Genomic DNA, 20,438 nt, shown 5'->3' with positions numbered 1-20,438 from the left:
CATTTACCCAAATGGTGAGCAAATGTGACACATAACTAGTTACGAGTATGAGTTGTGAGTGCAAATGAACTAGGATTTGTAGAGACCAAATGAGTGGACAAAAATTGACAGATAGAATACAATGTAGAGAAATGTTGACATATCCGCTTTGGGAGAAAAAAAGACAGAATATTTCTTAAATGGTCAATGGCTGACAATGCTGAACTTCAAAAGGGACTTGGGTTTCCTTGACCATGAGTCATTGAAAGTTAATATGTTGATACAGCAAGAATTAAAAAGGCAAATGGGTATTTTGTTCTTTATTTAAAGAGGATTTGAGGACAAGAGTAAAAACGTCTCAATACAAATTTATAGAGCCTTAGTGAGGTCATAACTAGTGTGTGTAGTTTTGATATCCTAATGCAAGAAAATATTTACTTGCCATAGAGGGAATACAACAAATGCAATTTAATTCCTAAAATGGAGAGATTGTTTTATGAAGCGAATAGATGGGGCCGACATTCATTGGAGTTTAGAAGAGTAAGAGGCAATCTCATTCAAATATGCAAAATTATTGTGGGATTAACAGGGTATGTGTTATGGATTGGAGTAAGTGGATGCAGATGTTATGCTGCAGCCATACAAAACCCTGATTAGACCCCACTTAGAGTAATGTGAGCAGATCTTGGCACCACATTTGAGCCAAGAAGGACATTTGTTGGGTTGGGGGTGTTTGGAATCAAAGAATGAGACTCAGAACAAGCAGAAATCAATTTAGAATTGAAGTGAGGAGGAATTTCTTGACTCAGAAGATGGTGAGATTTGGAATATTCTGTTTGGAGGGCTGCCAAAGTTTGGGCATTGAGTACATTTAAGATTGGTAAGATTTTGACACATTGATAGTACTGAAAAACAATGCTGAAGCAGAATATCAACTATGATCACAGTGAATAGAGGAGAAAATGGGACTAGGTGCATGACCTGCTCCAACTTGTTATAAGTCATCATAATGGAGACAGATGGGAGAAAAGAAAGAGAGTGAGATAAGGCAAAGGGAAGAAAGCGAGAGAGGGGAGAGGAAGGAGGGAAATCTGCCATTGCTCATCAACTGTCCTAAGTTTTAATCTTCCACCCAGTTCATAAGGCTAGATCTGTTCTCATGCCTATGTCATTACCTTTGTTTATCTCCAGATTGCCAATACAGAATCCAGGTTCTCGCCTTCCAACTGAATTTGAAATTTTAGTATGTTATGATCACTCCTTGCTATATCTTTCTACTTTTATATATTTGTGATTGTGGACCAAAATGGGAAAAGAACTGTTTTAAAAACCAAAGATTGCTGTACTTATTGAAAGCAAGCAATTGGATACTCATTGTAAGTTACGTTTACACAGATAGTCAAACAGTAGTGGAACTAGTCTGCAGGTGAGCTGGAGCCAAGGTATTTATGCAAAATAGAGTACAGAGTGCATAAGTTATGTACTACAGTAAATGGATGCAGAACTTATGCTGCTTACAAAATCCGGGTTAGACCCCACTTGGAGTACTGTGAGCAGATGTGGGCACCAAACCTTAGGAAGGATATTCTGGCCTTGGAGGGAGTACAACATAGGTTTACAGGAATGATACCTGGACTTCAGGGGTAAAGTTTGAGTAGAGTTTACACAAGGTAGGCCTGTTTTCTCGATATTTTAGAAGGTTAAGTAGCGATCTGATCAAAGTCTTCAAGATATTAATAGGAAAAGACCTGGTAGATAAAGATTAACTATTTCCACTGGTTAGTGACTCTCAAACTAGGGGCCATCGTCTGATAATTAGGACCAGTCTGTTCCAGAGAGGTGATAGGAAGCACTTCTACACACAAAGGGTCATAGATGTTCAGAACTCTTTTCCACAAATGGCAATGGATGCTGGATCTGAGATAGATAAAATTTCTATTAAGCAAAGCTTTAACAGATATCAGCCACAGTCAGGGATATGGAGTTATGCCACAGATCAGCCATGATCTCATTGAATGGTGGAACAGACAAAGGGGGATGAATGGCTTACTACTGCTCCTATGTTCCCAAGCCTGGATCTTTGGCTGGCAGGGGAGAGAGACGGCAGGACATAGAAAAGAGAGAGAAAGAGAATGAATGAAAGAAAGCGAGAAAAAGAGAGAGAGTGCGAGGGGGCAGAGGGAGAGAGTGGAGGTCAGGGAAACAGCACGGGTTGGGGAGAGGGCAGTGTTGGAGAGTGTGGTGCAGTTGAGTGGATGTAGGAGATGGAACCTGAGAAAATTAGCATCTATTTTTGTCTGACCTTACTGAGGAAGCATGACATGTCTTATGAGATCATAACATACATTTTTTCAAAATTCTAGCTTCTGGATTAAATTTCCTAATTTCACAGGTTTATGAATGTTTTCTTGTATTATGGAGTCCAACTCTAGTATCTCAAAATACTGCTGCAGGCATCCATGGTACTTTCTGCAAGAACTCTATTTACAGCTTGATCTATTCACACATTCTCTCATGAGTTGGATAGAGCTTCTGCTCCTTTCTCTCTACACAATCATGCAACACTGACATCATCATAACATTATGATACTTCATCATTATATAAACTGCTGATGTTAATCCCACCACGATATAGCACATTGGTAGTATCCATACTTTTGAGCTAGGAGACCTTTCTGCAAGTCCCACTTGCCCTAAATGTCAGTCATAATATATCTAAACAGGTTGATTAGAATTATAATGAACAGATCTATAATGAGCATAGGCCAAATTAATAGAAGTGTGAATACATGAAAACTCAGGGAAAATAAGAGTAGTGACAGACATCTCATGCACAGTAAAACATTAAATAGTACGCAGTACCTGAGAAAGCATAGACAGACAACTTTCTTGCATGCAAAACAGCCAGGTGGAGTAGTTCTGTACCTCTGGAAGAAAATCAAAACCATTCATTATAAAAAATTTCAAGGCTATCAAAAAAAAATAAACCTCTCATATGGAGAAAACAGAGCAAATGCTTCAGGGGCTTGCAAACTCTGGCAGAGAGACATTTTACAATTCAAATAAATCACAGATGGAGGGAGAGCAGTGTGAAGTCTTGTGAACCATCGTTTCTGTACCTTATCCGAAATGCCTCACTCAACCACCAATTCTGTATGCACTCATACATTCCAAATTATAAGATATTATTTAAATTCTAACCAGGTCTGCAATGTCAATTCAAGTTCATAACAAAAAACATTTGCAAATCTACGCTCATTATGCTTTAAATTTGTGATCTCAGTAGTGCAGATCTATAAATGGATCTTAAACTATTTATATGGTGGCTTTTTATTGTCAGATAACAACATTACACAGCTTTCAGAAAACCCAGTGATTGCCGATATTCAGCAATGTTTGCATAAATGTGCACAATTCGAGAAACGCTATGTCATCACATACAACTCTGATGACATCATATGCAAAAGATTTGTATGAGTGCAGAAAAGCATGTTATTGAAACAGAGTTGAGCTAGGGGAGTGAGGATGGGGAAGAGGAGGGGGTAAGGCATGGTGAGGAAGTGTGAGGAATTGAGGCATGAGGAGTGAGGGCAGACAGTGACAGGGGATAGGAACTGGGGTAGCAGGGACCAACACACCCAACTACTCTCCACTTCACAGCCACCTCCACAAATCATTTTAAGCCATAGCCACAGGTGGACCATATTAACTCTCTTCATAGCCGTATCCTCTATAGCCACACCAAATTTAAAGCCAAACCTATTTAAATTTGCATATTTCCATCACTGGTAAACACACATGCACGAAATGAAGCTGCGCATCATGTGCATGCATGTGATATCAATCAACAAGGCTGTGTTGTCACAACTAGGTGGTATGACTACTATGCACGAATATAAAACAGCTGCTGGCAGCAATCTTAGTACTGACCATGCTAAGAATTAAGAATTTTCTCTTAATTCATTGGATATGTGCATCTAATGCAGTGCCAGCATTTCTTGCCATTCATATTTACCCTTTGATCTGAGTGGTTTACTTGGGCCATTTCAGAAGACAGTTACTGTGGATGTGGAGATATGGATAGGCCAGACCAGGTAAGAATGTCAGATTTCCTTCCCTAGAGGACAATAGTGAACCAGGTTGATTTTTAACAAGAGTCGATAATGGTCACCATTAGGCCAAATAATTTTTATTGAATTCAAATTATACCACCAGCCATGGCAAGATTCAAAACTCATGTCCACAGATGACTAACCTGTGATTCTGGATTACTAGCCTAGTGACATTACCACTATGCCACTACCTTCCCTTGAGTGCTTGGGAAAGTCGAAACACAGGGGGGGACAGGTGATGAATCAAGAACTGCTTTTAAAAATATTATTGTACAAATGAAGCAATTAGTACTAGTCACACAGACTCCAGACACCCTGATACCCTGACCTAAAACACCCTCCATTCCCCAACTCTTTTGGGTCTTCTGGACTAGATTGAACTCTGCCAGTATTTTTAATTTTCATTCTCAGAATTTTCCCCATTAACAGAAATGATGGTAAAGCCTCATCCTTCTTGATAAACTAACTGTATGTTTACCAAAAAATAGTAGACATTTGATGTTCATGCTTTTGATATTCATCGACATATACAGAATGAACCTTTCCATGTCTCCTGTGTTTTAAAGAATGCTGAGCTCAAATTTACTTTAGCTAAAGAAGAATTCAAACTTGTTCTGAATGGTGGCTTAACAGCACTTGCCAGGGCTATTGATGGTCACTTTGTACAGTCACAACCACAGAAGTTCAAACTAAATGCTTCAAATATAGTCATTATTGGACCATCAAAAGGAACTGGCCGAACAACACCTCAATAATGTCAAATAGTTCAAGTAAAATACTGCTGACCCCAAACTAAGGGATTTTCTGATTATTGTTGATGTTGCTGAAAAAGATCAACTGACTGCCCTGGAACAGAGTGCATATTGAGTACAACGAAAAACGAGCAATTGATTACAACGTGTGTATGATACAAATATGGAAGCAAAGATATTTGGAGACTTATTCCTCATAAATTAATTAGAGCATTTCATTTTTAGATTCCAAGCTAAAAGATTTAATTATATGTTTATGCAATCTTTCTAAAGAAAAAAGTCCAAAAAATGCAAATACGGAAGGTAATTATACGTGATGCATAATTCAATAAAGGTCTTAAAATGAAAAAGGGGCCCCCGAAAACAAAAATTAGCCTTCAAGAATGTCATGAAAAGAGCCTTTGTGGAAAAAAATATTTTGACCTCTGATTAGATGAAGAAACATGGAGAGTTTGCCAAACAAAACATCACCCACAGCTGTTAAATCAAAATTCTAGCCATTACTGAACAAGAGTTGATTATTCTATCAATTATGCAAGGTCCAAATATCTACAGCTGATTTAACGATCTTCTCTCTATCGCAATGTCAGAAGTGGCACGATTAGACATTTGATCAGTTCCAAGCAATTCATTCCTACAAGACCCCAAGGATGCAAATTTTTAAATTGAAAAGAATCCAAAGAACCATCAAGTTCAAAAAAAAAATCACATCTAATGGTTGGCATACCTTTCTGGGGCTTGCAAGCACAAGCTTCAGGCCATCTTTGTACCCTGTCCAAATCTTTCAAGCCCGCTTCTCAAAAGTTTCCACTCATCCAGTGTCTGGCCACTTGTGCATCTGCTCAGTTTTCTGTTTGCTTGTACCTTCAGTCTAAAGTCCACAACTTGGAATTTTCTCTCTGCCTCCCCATCTTTCTTATCCATCTCTACAATCAAACTTTTAGTCATTCCTCAACAAATCTCCCTCTTTGGCTGTTAACATTTCACATCTCTTCAAAGCACCTCGGAAAAATTTTTAACATTAAAGTCACAAACTGAACATAAATTGGTATTGGTAGTGGGTGTGTGTCAAAATAAAAAGCAATTAAATGAAAAGGCAAATACCTCAACTCCAGCTGGTTACAGTCATCTGTGTGCAGCAAAAAAATCAACACTTAATGCATGGTTTAAAATCAACGTGGCTGGTGTAGGAGATCCAATATTGATACACTTATGAATTCTGGAAGTCCACCTGGTTAAGCAACATCAGTGTCAGGAAATGTGCCAGAACTGAAACTCCAGATTTCAGAAACGGATCATTTCTCAGACTGCTCAAATCATGTTTAACATACAGTGGCTGCTTTACAGTTTATTTCAATGTTATTCCGACTGCATCTGAAAATGCTCAACTGTTATACATTCAGCTAAATTAGAGATAAAAGTAGAACAGAGAAAAACATGATAAAATTATACACAGCACCATCAACAGGTAAATCACAGCCCTACCTGTCATTGCTTCTCAGAGGCACTGCATGCACAAGTTAAGGTTATTAATAGCTGGAAGCTGTCAAGTTATTGTCAGTTCACATTTGCAGTAAAATGGTTCCCTCTGCTGGTCAACAATGTCATGCATTTCACTTCACTATAAGTTTCAACAAAGAGTCATAGAGTCATACATCCAGAAATGGACCTGTCAATCTAACTCATCCATACCAACCAGTCATCCCAATCTTACATAGTCCCATTTGCCAGCATTTGGTCCATATTCCTCTGACCCTTCCTATTTGTAGACCTCTCCAGGTGCCTTTTAAATGTTGTAAATATACCCACCTCCAGTACTTCCTCTGATAGCTCATTCCATACACGCACTATACTCCATGTGAAAAAGTTACCCCTCAGGTCCTTTTTAAATCTTTCGCCTTTCACCTTAACCTATGTCCTCTAGTTTTGGACACCCCCACCTTAGGAAAATTCACCCTATCCATGCCCTTCATGATTTTATAAACCTCTATTAGGTCATCCCTCAGCCTCTGACGTTCCAAGGAACAAAACCCCAACTTTTTCAGCCCCTCCCTACAACTCAAACTTTCCAGTCCTAACAACATCCTTGTAAATCTTTTGTGCACCTTCTCAAGTTTAACAACATCCTTCCTATAGATGGGCAATCAGAACTGGGGCGGCATGGTGACTCAGTGGTTCGCACTGCTGCCTCATGGTGCCAAGGAACTGGGTTCAATTCCAGCCTCGGGCGACTGTCTGTTTGATTTGCACATTTTTCACATGTCTGCGTGGGTTTCCTCCCACAATCCAAAAATGTGCAGATTAGGCGAATTGGCCATGTTAAATTGCCCATAGTGTTGAGGGATGTGTAGGTTAGCTGCATTAGTCAGGGTAAATATAGGATAGTAGTGGAATGAGTCTGGGTGAGTTACTCTTCAGAGGGTCGGTGTGGACCTGTTGGGCCCAAGGACCTCTTTCTACACTGTAGGGAGTCTATGTAAGAATTGTACGTAGTATTCTAAAAGAGCCCTTGCGGCACGGTGGCACAGTGGTTAGCACTGCTGCCTCGCAGCGCCAGAGACCCGGGTTCAATTCCCGTCTCAGGCGACTGACTGTGTGGAGTTTGCACGTTCTCCCCGTGTCTGCGTGGGTTTCCTCCGGGTGCTCCGGTTTCCTCCCACAGTCCAAAGATGTGCAGGTCAGGTGAATTGGTCATGCTAAATTGCCCGTAGTGTTAGGTAAGGGGTAAATGTAGGGGTATGGGTGGGTTACGCTTCGGCGGGTCGGTGTGGACTTGTTGGGCCGAAGGGCCTGTTTCCACACTGTAAAGTAATCTAATCTAAATGTCTTATACAACCGCAAAATGCTGTCCGAATTCCTATACTCAATTTTCTGACCAATGAAGACAAGTATGCCAAATACTTTCTTCACAATGCTGTCTAAATGTGTCTCTAGGTCGTGTAATGAACAGTTAAGATTATCTCAGAATACACAATACCTGTATCACATTGCCAATGAGCCAAGGAGTGGCAGATGGAATTAAATTGGGTAAACATGAGGTGTTATATTTTAGTAAGACAAACCAGGATAGGACTTATACAGTAAATGGAAGCGTCCTGCTGAACGAAGAGACCTAGGGATGCAGATACTGCATCTTTGATTCCACCATGATAATGCGAAAGGTCAGATTTTTCAAACAGCACTATAGTCTGTTGGCTCACAGCTGTCAATGCTCATTACTATACAGGAATAATAGTGCATTTGTCAAGTAGGCACAGTCAAGGGCATGGGGTCGGAGTGGACACAATGGTTTACTATTTCCATGATGACAAAGAGCAATTTGTTGTGTATGTTTCTGAAGGGGTTAACACTGAAGTACCACAGGCACCACCTACTATGATGATGTCATAAGGACTCATGCAGAAAACAGCTTTGGGTCTCATAAGAGTGAGATCTAACATCTGTTACAGAAACATTGTGTCTATCATATTAATGTAAACTTAACTAAATGCTAACATACAATAAACTACATCTTAGTAACTATAAATGACATTTCTAGTTCACCCAGAAGTGGTTTCTCTCTGTCACACTAGTCTCAGGCCCTGAAGTTTCCTACACTTAAAGAATATGGTGATAGAAAACTTTCCTGAAAGCAGCAGATCATACAACAGTGATCCGATATGTCCATACAGCATGCTAGGCAGCAGATTTAACTTGAATGTTAATACAACACACAGTGAACAGCGGTGTGACAGCTTCAGATTGATATAAATCTCCTACTCATACAGTATAGCTAACAGCTGGGAGGAGCTGAGGATTTAAGAGCAAGGCAGAAGAAACCTTCGTGGCAATCCACAACAAGAATTGTACTGCATTGAATGGCAAAAGCATTTCAGTCCTGATAACAAACATACTATAACAGGATACATAGCACCCTCCAAGACGAGGAACATTCATAACTGCATTGTAATGGTGTGGTCTGTGCAACTGGTCCCTGGTTGGAGTTCAGCAATGAGTGAATAAACATTGATGACTTAACAAGTAAAGTTTGAAATCCCTGATAGGCCAGAGTTAACTTTAAAATAGCAGTTAAACTCAGGTTGGAAAAACAAGAAGTCAAAAATGACTTAGAGCTCAGATCAAGTGACGCTGTTACAGTGACTGAGCACCAGAAGGCTACAGAAAGGGAAGTAAAGAACCACAAAATAATTATCACTCTAAGGTCACTGACCTGGGGATACCAGGAAGCTAGTATTAAAGTGATAACATTGGGCAAAACTTGTACAACTGCCAAAGAAAGTTTGTGAGATTTTATTCATGCTAGCTATAACCAAGATTTGGCTGAAAGATGGGCAATACTGGCATAACTTAGAATCATATTGACAATATTAATTAAGGAATTAATTCTAGCTGTGAAATAGCATATCTTGGAAGGATCATCAACTGAGACCATATAGGCAGAAGTTAAAAAACACAAAAGGCACAAACATGCTATTGGGTGTGTTTCACTAACTCTTAACAGTCTAACAGGAGATCGTAGTTCAAAATCATAATCAAATTTCAGCAAAGTGCAAACATAATAAGGCATAGTAGTATGGAATTTTAACTACCCAAACATTAAACGGGATAGTTTTAATGGGCAATATAAGGAGGGAAGAGCGTTCCTAAGTTGTATCCAGTTGAACCTTTTTTTAATTAGTATGATAAAAGCCCCATACGGGAGGGGACAGTTCTAGACCTAAAATTCAGAAATGAGCCCAAGCAGGTGGAAGACATATCAGTAGAGGAGCATTTTGGAGATATTGTCCATAACTCAGTTATGTTTAGGACAGTTATGGAAAAGGATAAAGAATAAATGCTTGAAATGGGGGAAAGACTAATTTTATTAGGTTAAGCTACAATTTGGCATAAGTGGACTGGTAGTAGCTCCTTGCAAATAGAATGGTGTCACAGTAATGAGAGGTATTCAAGGAGGAAATAGCAAGCAAGGCAAGAATGTTCCTGTAAAGACAATGGGAACAAGCCGACAGAACTCTGAATGTTAAGGGGCATAAAAAGGTTAAGAAAGAGATGCTTATGACAGATACTAACATATTAGAGTCCCTAGAGAAGTGTACAAAGTACAGAGAAGAATTTAGAAAGGAAATTAGGAAAGCAAAGACAACACATGAGGAAGTATTAGGGAACAAAATAAAGGAAAATCCAATATTTTTTAATTATATAAAGAGCAAGAGAATGACTAGTGAAAGAGTAGGGCTTATTAAATGGCAGGTGATGGCCTCGTGGTACTCTCGCTAGATTATTAATCCAGATACTCAGCTAATATTCTAGGGACCCTGGTTCAAATCCCGCCAAGGCAGACAGTGGAATTAGAATTCAATAATTTTTATAAATCTGGAATTAAGCATCTACTGATGACTATGAAACCATAATGGTCGGAAAAACCCACCTGGATCACTAATGTCCTCCAGGGATCGAAATTTGGACAGGACTACATGTGAGTCCAGATCCTCAGCAACTGCCCTCTGAAATGGCCTAGCAAGCCTCTCAAGTGTACCAAAAGTCTCAAAGAAATGAAACTGACAGATCACCTGGCATCAACCTGGGCACCAGGAAAGACATTAAAAAGTCCTTCTTACTAACATTTGGGGGCTAGTGCCAAAATTGGGAGAGCTGTCTCAGAGACCAGTCAAGCAACAGGGTTAACACAGTCATATTCACGGTATCATACTTTACAGGTAATGTCCCAGACACCACTATCACCATTCCTGGAAATGTCCTGTCCCAGCAGTAGGACAGACCCGGCAAAGGTGGTGGTACAGTGGTATACAGTCGAGAGGGAGTTATCTTGGGAGTCCTCAACATTGTCTCTGGACCTCATGAGGTCTCATGGCTTCAAGTTAAACACTGACAAGGAAATCTCCTGCTTATGACCATATACCATACTCCCTCTGCTGATGAATTGGTACTCCTCCATGTTGAACAACATTTGGAGGAAGAACTGAGGATAGCAAGGGCACAAAATGTACTCTGTATGGAGGATTTCAATGTCCACTACCAAGAGTGGCTTGGCAGTAGTACTACTGACCAAGGTGCTCAGGTCCTAAAGGAACCTGCTGGATCTGCAGCAGGTAATGAGGAAACCAACAGGAGGGAAACATGTACTTGACCTCATCCTTAACAATCTGCTGGCTGCTGATAATCTGTCTATGATAGTTTCAGTGAGTGCCCACCACACAGTCATCCTGGAGACGAAGTCCACTTCACATTGAGAATAACGTCCATCGTGTTGTGTGACACTACCACCATGCTAAATGGGATAGACTTCGAACAGATCTAGCAACTGAACATTCAAGAGGCATTGTGGACCATCGACAGAAGCAGAATTGTACTCCAGCACAATCTCTGAACTCACGGCCTGGCACATCCCACACTCAACCATTACCATCAAGGGATGAACCTTGGTTCAACATTGGTTCAATGCAGAGTGCATTAGTGAAAGTCAGGAACAGCACTTGTCATACCTAAAAGTGAGGTAGCCTGGTGAGACTACCACATAGGATGACTTGCATGCCAAACAGCATAAGCAGCAAGTGGGAGACAGAGCTAAGCAATCCCATAACTAATACATCAGATCTAAGTTCTGCAGTCCTGCCACATCCAAATGTGAATGGTGGTGGACAATTAAACAACTCACTGGAGGAGGAGGAGGCTCCACAAATACCCCCATCCTCAGTAATGAAATAGCACATCAGCGCAAAACATAAGGCTGAAACATTCACAGCAAGCTTCAGGCAGAACTGCTGAATGGATGATCCATCTCGGCCTCCTCCAGTAGTCCCAGCATTACAGATACTAGTCTTCAGCCAATTCAATTTAATCCATGTGATATTAAGAAACTAGTGGAGTCAATGGATACTGCAAATGCTACAACCTTGACAACATTCCAGCAACAGTACTAAAGACTTGCATTCCAGACTTGTCTCTCCCCTAACCAAGCTCTTCTAGCACAGTTACAACACTGGCATCTATCCGACAATGTGGAAAATTGCCCAGGTATGTCCAGTACATAAAAAGCAGGAAACATCCAAACCAGTCCATTACTGTCCCATCAGTCTACTTTTAATCATTAGTAAAGTATGGAAGGTGCAATCAATAGTGCTATCAAGCAATACTTGCTCAGCAATGCCCAGTTTGGGTTTTTCCAGAACCAATCTGCTCCTGACCTCATTACAGCTTTGGTTCAACTATGCACAAAAGAGCTGAATTCCAGAGGTGAGATGAGAGTGACAGTCTTTGACATCAAGGCTGCATTAGACTGAGTGTGGCATCAAGGAGCCCTGCAAAACTGGAATCAGTGGGTATCAGTTGCAAACTCTCCCTGATTGGTGTCATATTTGACACATAGGAAGATGGGTATGGTAGTTGAAGGTCAGTCATCTCAGCTCTAGGATATTTCCGCAGGGTAGTGTCCTAAGCCCAACCATCTTCAGCTGTTTCATCAATGATCTTCACTCCACCATAAGGTCAGAAGTAGGGACGTTGTTAATGATAGCACAATGTTCAGCACTATTCGTGATTCCTCAGACACTGAAGCACTCCATGTTCAAATGCAACAAGATCTGGACAATATCCAGGCTTACGATGACAAGTGGCAAGTAACATTCAAACCACACAAATGCCAGGTTATGAACATCACTATAAAAGAGACAATCTAACTAACCACCTCCCCCCTTGACATTCAATGGTGTTACAATCACTGAATCTCCCACTATTAATATCCTGAGGGTTACCATGACCAGAAACTCAACTAGACGCACCATATAAAAACAGTGGCTACAAGAGCAGATCAGAAGCTAGGAATACCGCAGCAAGTAACTCATGCAGAGAGAGAGTTAGGCCTCTTAAAGAACAAAGAGGTCATCGTTGTGGTGAACCTCAAGAAATGTGAGTGATATTAAGTGAATATTTCATGTTAGTTTATACAGTGGAGAAAAAATGGAAGCTAGAGAACTCAGGGAAATAAATATATTGGTATTTTGAAATCAGTTTACATTACAGAAGATGAAGTGCTGGAGGTCTGAGAAAATATAAAGGTGGATAAATCTCTGGCTCCTGATGTAGTGTATTCCAGGACATTGTGGGAAGTTAGAGAGGAAATTGGGTGGCCCCTTACACAAATATTTGTATCATCAGGTGAGGTGCTGGATGACTGGAGAGTAGCTAACATTGTGCCTTTATTTAAGAAGGAATGCAAGGAGAAGCCTGGGAACTTCAGACCTGTGAGTGTGACTTCAGTGTTGGAGGTGATTCTGAAAGACAAGATTGATGTGCATTTGAAGAGGCAAGGAATGATCAGGGAAAATCAGCATGGTTTTGTGCAAGGGAAGTCATGTCTCACAAACTTGTTTGTGTTTTTTGAGAAAGTAACCAAGAAGATTGATTAGAGCTGAGCGACAGATGTTATTTACTTGAATTTTAGTAATACCTTTGATAAGGTTCTGTACAGTAGACTAAGTAGTAAAGTCAAATCATATGGTATTCAGGGAGAGCTTGCCAATTGGGTATAAGACTGGTTTAATGGGAGGAGACAGAAAGTCATGTTGGAGGGTTGTTTTTCGAATTGGAGGCCTGTTACCAGTGGTGTGCCACTGGGATTGGTACTGGGTCTATTTTTGTTTGTCATTTAAATACATTATCTAGATGAGAATATCAAAAGCATGGTTAGCAAGTTTGATGATGACACCAAAATTGGTGGTATAGTGGACAGTGAAGAAGGTTATCTAAGATTACAAAGAGATCTTGATCAATTGGGTCGATGGGCTGAAGACTGGCAGATGGAGTTTAATATAGATAAATGCATTGTATTGCAGTTTGGTAAAATAAAAGGCTGGCCTTACACAATTAAAAGTAGACTTTGGGTAATGTTGTAGAATGAAGAGACCTAGGGGTTCAGATAAATAATCCTTTGAAGTTCACATCACTTGTAGACAGGGCGGTTAAGAAGGTGTTCAGCTGGCCTTCACTGATCAAACCTTGGAGTACAGGAGTTGGGGCGTCATGTTAAGATTGTACACAACATTAGTGAGTACTATGTTCAGTTCTGTTCGTCCTGTTGTAGGAAAGATATTGTTAAGCTGAAGGCGGCTGGAGCTGGAGAAAAGATTTACCAGGATATTGCCAGGAATGGACAGAATGGATAAACTGGAACATTTTTCACTGTAACAACGTAGGAGGTTGAGGAGTGACCTCCTAGATAAGGTGAATGGAAGATGTCCTCTCCCTAGGGTAGGGAATTTCAAGACAAGGGGGCACATTTTTAAGGTGAGAGTAGAAAGATTTTAAAAAGACATGAGGGGCAACCTTTTTTACACAGAGAGTGATTCATGAGTGGAATGAACTTCCAGAGGATGTCGTGGATTCAGGTTCAATTGCAACATTTAAAAAAAAAATTGGATAAATATATGAATAAGAAATGTTTGCAAAGATATGGGCCAAGCTCAGGAAGGTGGGACTTGTTTAGTTTGGTATTATGGTCAGTATGGACTAGTTGGACTGAAAGCTTTGTTCCATGTCTCAATGACTCCATGACCACCCAACATCCCAAAGCCTGTCCATCATCTACAAGGCACAAGTCAGCAGTGTGTTGGAATACTCTTCACTTTCCTGGATAGGTGCAGCTCCAACAACAGTCAAGAAGCTTGATACTGTCCAGAACAAAGCATCCCACTTGATTGCCACTACATTCACAAGCATCCACTCTTTCCACCACTGATGGTCAGTAGCAGCAGTGTGCACTATCTACAAGATGCACTGTAAAACTTCATCCAAGATCCCGTGACAGCACCTTTCAAACACACAACCACTTCCATCTAAAAGGACATGGGCAGCAGATACATGGGAATACCACATAATGCAAGTTCTCCTCCAAGTTTTTCACTCTCCCGACTTGGAAATATATCACCATTCCTCCCTAATAGCATTGTGGGTCAACCTACAGCAAGTGGGCGGCAGCCATTCAAGAAGGCAGCTCACGACCACCTTCTCAAGGGCAAGTACAGATGAGCAATAAATGCTAACCAACCATTCATGCCCACATCCCAAAAATGAATTTAACAAAATCACCTTAGATTTTGTTAATGTAAGGGCCCAGATGTATGTGGGCCCAGAAGACATAGACACAATCCTCAATGAACTCGATGTCAGTCTTCACAATGGAAAAGGACGACACAGGTCCAGACATCAGAATGGTGGATTGTGAAATAATAGGAGCAAGAGAGAGAGAGGGATGGTACTGCTGGGTTTAGCAGCCTTAAAACAGTGGATAAATCCATAGGCCCAAATGAGATGTATCTGAGGTTGTTGAGGGAGCCAAGAAAGGAGTTATCATGGGCCCTCACAGACATTTTCAGACCAGAGGACTGGAGGACTACATTGCATTATTATTAAAAAGTGAGAAAGAGAAAAAACAGGAAATTATAGTCCAGTCTGCCTAAACTCAGTGGTGGAAAGTTCTCAGAAAGAATTCTGAAAGCCAGAAAGGCACTTGCACTTGGAGAGACACTGATTAATCAGGAATAGTCAGCACAAATTTGTAAAGGAAGGTTACGTTTGACAAATTTGATTGAATTTTATGAGGAAGTAACTAGAATTGTTCATGAGGGAATTAATTTAACAAGGTCGACATGGACTTCAGCATGACTTTTGGTAAAGTCCCCATGGAAAACTGGTTAAGAAAATCAGAGCCAGTGGGATTAAAGGTGAACTGGCAAATTGTCCAAAATTCTCCAAGAGATAGGAAGCAGAGGGTGAAGGTGAAGGGATGTTTCTGCGGCTGTAAGCCCATTTCCAGTGGGATTCCGCACGGCTCAATGCTGGGGCCCTTGCTGTTTGGGGTGTACATTAATGATTTCAACTTGAATGCAGAGGAATGATCAAGAAGTTCATGGATAGGAGAAAAATTTGTAGGGTAATAAATAGTGAGGAGGATAGTTATAAAACTACAGGAAGATATGAATGGACTGTTCAGGTGGGCAGAGCAGTGGCAAATGGAATAATGTGAGATAATGTATTTGGGGAAGGCTAACTGGAAAGTGATTAGACTGTTAATGGTAGGTTCTTGGAAGTACTGAAGATCAGACAGTCCTTGGTGTGCATATACATAGATCTCTGAAGGAAGCAAGATAGGTAGATAAGGTGGTTAAAGGCAATAAATTGTATAATCACTACCTTTATTAACTGAAGCATAAAATTCAAGATCAAGAAGCTTATGCTGGAACTGTATTAAACAGTAGTTAGGCCACAACTGAGATACTGCATGCAGTTCTGATCACCACATTGTAAGAAGAATGTAATTCCACTGGAGGGAGCAGAGGAGATTACCAGGATGCTGCCTGGGCTGGAGGGTCTGAACTAGAAGGAATGATTGTATGGGCTGGCATTGTTTTCCTTGGAGCAACAAAGGTTAGGACAGGGCCTGACAGTATGGAGGAGCACAGATAGGATGGATAAGGAGGCACTATTTACATTAGTAAAGGGGTAAATAACAAGAGGACATGCATTTGAGGTAAGAGATGAAAGGCTAAGAGGAGAATTCACAAGAAGTGTATTCACAAAGAGGGGGTTCAGAATCATGAACTCACTGCCTGAAAGGGTATCAAGCCAGAAACTTTCATAACATCTAATCAGAATTTAGATGGATCAAAAGCTAGAAAATGGGGATTAGTATTCTCAGATCTTTGTGGACTGGCATGGACACGATTGGCCATGTGGCTTTCTGTGCTGTAAAAATTTGAGCCTATATTTTGGTAAGCTAATATTTGTACACCATTATATTATTGGATATTGAGGCATGTTATGAAGACATTGTCTACTGCTGACAATTATGTAATTACATCGTCCAAGAGGCACGGCATTTAAGATTAAGGCTTACTATAAGCTACTCTCCAATATATGAGATGATAAATAGCAGAAATAGTAGAAAACCTATACATATCAAAATAGAATTTCCAAATCTGAAGCAATTGCAGTCTCTTTATCGAGGGTGTAAAATAATTTCTCATATGCCTCATATCTGAATTTATTTTATGCCCAATACTGTCAATCCATAAATTAAACTATGTCATGTCAATATTTAACTTTGAAAAATTTAGGGTTAAAATCATCCTGTGAATGAGCAGTTGCCTGTACGGGATTGCTCTGGCTGACAGGTGATATGGTGATGTAAAGTTCTCAAAATCTGAATTGCAGTTTATCTGTATCTGCTATACACAGCAAAAAAAAAACTTAAACTCTTTGTATCAATTTTAGGCCACATTTCAAACTTAGAAGAAACATTTATAGTTAAGGTTTCAATGCATGGAGAAGTTTTTAATCACAGTTAAAATAAGTAGTTCCTCCCCACTCGTTGTCATTAGCACACACTTCAACTACAGTACAACTCCATCCTTCATGTGACTGCCTTCAATGTACACCTCCACGATGGTACTGAGCAAGAAATTGATCCACATGGTCTCATGCCTAATCAATAATCCAGTCCTTAACTGCACATACAGAGGGTGAAATTATTTGGTGTAGCAGAAGGATTTCAGTTCAAAGTTTTGCAGATGATGCCAAGATAAATAGGTAAGTATGCCTTGCAAAGAAGATGTAAAGAGGGTGCAGATGGATATAGATAGATTGAGTAAGTGGGCAAAAAATCTGTACGATGCAATATAATGTGGGAAAATATGAAGTTGTTCACTTTGGCAGGAACAACAAAAACGCAGAGTATCACTTAAAAGGAAAACAACTGTAAAATTCAGAGGTGCAGAAGGATTTAGGTGTTATAGTGCTGAGTCAAAAATAGTTAGTATGCAGATATTAACGTGATCAAAAAGACTAATTAAATGTTATCAATTATTTCAAGAAAAAGTGAGGATAAAAATAAGGATGCTACACTTCAGTTCTATAGGATTGGTGAGGCTGCATCTCAAATACAATGCGCAGTTTTGTCTTACTGAAGAAAGGATATAAATGAATTGGAGGCAGCTCAGAGTTTACTAGGTTGGTATCTGGAAATAATGGGTTGATTTTTGAAATTAGACTGGACGGGGTGGGCTTATTTCCACTGGAATTTAGTAATAAGAGGGATGATTGATTGAAGTGTATAAAATCCTGAATGGAATTGATAAGGCGGGTGTAGTGATTGTCAGCCAGGTGGACCTCATAGAATATGAGTTCCCTGACTGGGGATGTTAACCTGATCCAATCAGGGAGCCTTGGCCGACAGATATAAACAGAAGTGTAAGACATTCTGGACACTCTGAGAGCTGGCTGAGGAAGCCAGACCAGTGTCAGGTACTATGGATGGGTAAGAGGCAAGGTCAGGTCCTGTGACGTACAAAGTTTGGGTAAATGAACGGTTCTAAACAAGCATGTGGACCACATGAAAGCTGCAAACTCACAAATTGGGCAGGAACAAAACATACCGGGCCCCTCAGAACAGGCAGCAAGGCTGTCAGAACCCATGGGCTCTCCTCCTCTATTTTGCGTCAAAGAAACCTCAGAGACTGAGATGGACAGGCAGATATCACAGCCTCAATGCCTTTACTGCCTGCAGAAGAGGATGAATATTTTCCAAGCCACTCTGGGTGCAAGAGGTGGGCTGTGGTCTGGTACACACCGCCCTTTTCCAAGGCTGTTGAAGTATTGGTGGGGCGGCACAGTGGCTGAATGGTTAGCACTGCTGCCACACAGCGCCAGAAACCCGAGTTCGATTCCAGCCTCAGGCAATTGTCTGTGTGGAGTTTGCAAATTCTTCCCTGTCTGCGTGGTTTTCCTCCCAGTACTCCCGTTTCCTCCCACAGTTCAAAGACGTGCAGGTTAGATGAATTGGCCATGCCAAATTGCCCACAGTGTTCAGGGATGTGTAGGTTAGGTGCATTAGTCAGGGGTAAATGTTGAGTAATAGGATAGAGGAATAGGTCTGGCTAGGTTACTCTTCAGAAGGTCAGTGTCGACTTGTTGGGCTGAAAGGCCTCTTTCCATACTGTAGGAATTCTATGAACAGTACCTGGTGCAAAAATGCCCCAGGATAGGCTACAGGCCTATGAACAGGCCTATGACCCTGAACTTAGAGGGAGAGGGCAGAGGGAAGCAGTGATTGTAACAAAGTCTACCAGGTGGACCTCATAGAACATGAGTTCTCTGATTGGGGCTGTAAATCTGGTCCAATCATGGAATTCTGGCTAGTAGGTATTAACAAGAGTGTCAGAGGTTCTGTTCACTCTGAAACCTGGCTCTGAAGAAGCTGGGTCAGTGTCAAGTACTATGCACATGTAAATATTGGGAGATTTGGTGTTGGGAAATGGCTTCTGTGGAGTTATATCAGTGGGCATGGAAAATATGTTTCTTCTTGTGGTTAAGTCCAGAACTAGAAGTCACTGTTTTAAAATTAGGGATTGCCCTTTTAAGACAGATGAGGAGAATTATTTGTAGACAGTTGTGCTACTTTCTCTGCCTCAGAAGGCAATGGAGTTGGGGTAATTAAATTTTGTTAAGGCAGAGAGTGTTGTAGGTAAGGGAATCAAAGGTTACTGGGTGTAGACAGGGTTGTGAAATTTGAGACACCAACCAATCAGCCATGATTTTATTGGATGGGAGGGCAAACTTGACAAGCTGAATGGTTTAGTTGTGCTTTTATGTTTGTTTGTTTCAACTGTTCTAAAGAGGAATAAATGTATAATGATTTGCAAAAGAATGACAATGAGAAAAGAATTACATAGCAAGTGGCTGTGATCTGAAATATGCAAAGATGGTGAAAGCAGATTCAAAAGTAACTTCCAAAATAACTACTTGAAAGAAAAACAAAGTCAAAGGTGCATGGGGGAAAGAGAAAGGAAATGGGATTAGTCAGATATATTTAAAATTCAGACAGCACAGAACAGTGGACTGAATGGCCTCATTCTATGGGGTAAAAACAATGACTACAGATGCTGGAAACCAGATTCTGGATCAATGGTGCTGGAAGAGCACAGCAATTCAGACAGCATCGAGGAGCTTCAGCAAAATCGACGTTTCGGGCAAAAGCCCTTCATCAGGAATAAAGGCAGAGAGCCTGAAGCGTGGAGAGATAAGCTAGGGGAGGGTGTGGGTGGGGAGAGAGTAGCATAGAGTACAATGGGTGAGTGGGGAGGAGATGAAGGTGATAGGTCAGGGAGGAGAGGGTGGAGTGGATAGGTGGAAAAGGAGCTAGGCAGGTCGGACAAGTCCGGACAAGTCAAGGGGACTGGAAGTTTGAAACTAGGATGAGGTGGGGGAAGGGGAAATGAGGAAACTGGTGAAGTCCACATTGATGCCCTGGGGTTGAAGTGTTCCGAGGCGGAAGATGAGGCGTTCTTCCTCCAGGCGTCTGGTGGTGAGGGAGCGGCGGTGGAGGAGGCCCAGCACCTCCATGTCCTCGGCAGAGTGGGAGGGGGAGTTGAAATGTTGGGCCACGGGGCGGTTTGGTTGATTGGTGCGGGTGTCCCGGAGATGTTCCCTAAAGCGCTCTGCTAGGAGGCGCCCAGTCTCCCCAATGTAGAGGAGACCGCATCGGGAGCAACGGATACAATAAATGATATTAGTGGATGTGCAG

General features: G+C 41.0%; 1 protein-coding gene across 10 annotated transcripts in view; it reads right to left on the bottom strand.

Annotated features, from left to right (window-relative positions):
• The window catches only part of bbs9 (Bardet-Biedl syndrome 9), a 533,593-nt gene that overhangs the window by 506,059 nt on the left and 7,096 nt on the right, over positions 1–20,438 (bottom strand). For all 10 annotated transcript variants that reach the window (XM_043688767.2, XM_043688773.2, XM_043688770.2 and 7 more), the window contains exon 4: positions 2,842–2,906. In XM_043688767.2, coding sequence (XP_043544702.2) covers positions 2,842–2,906 — 65 coding nt within the window. The remainder of the gene's footprint in view (positions 1–2,841; positions 2,907–20,438) is intronic.

The sequence above is a fragment of the Chiloscyllium plagiosum genome, unplaced genomic scaffold, assembly GCF_037043375.1.
Source record: "Chiloscyllium plagiosum isolate Xiang-an unplaced genomic scaffold, Cpla_swu_hap1 HiC_scaffold_4, whole genome shotgun sequence".
Taxonomy (NCBI): domain Eukaryota; kingdom Metazoa; phylum Chordata; class Chondrichthyes; order Orectolobiformes; family Hemiscylliidae; genus Chiloscyllium; species Chiloscyllium plagiosum.
This window is presented reverse-complemented; position numbering and strand designations above follow the sequence as displayed.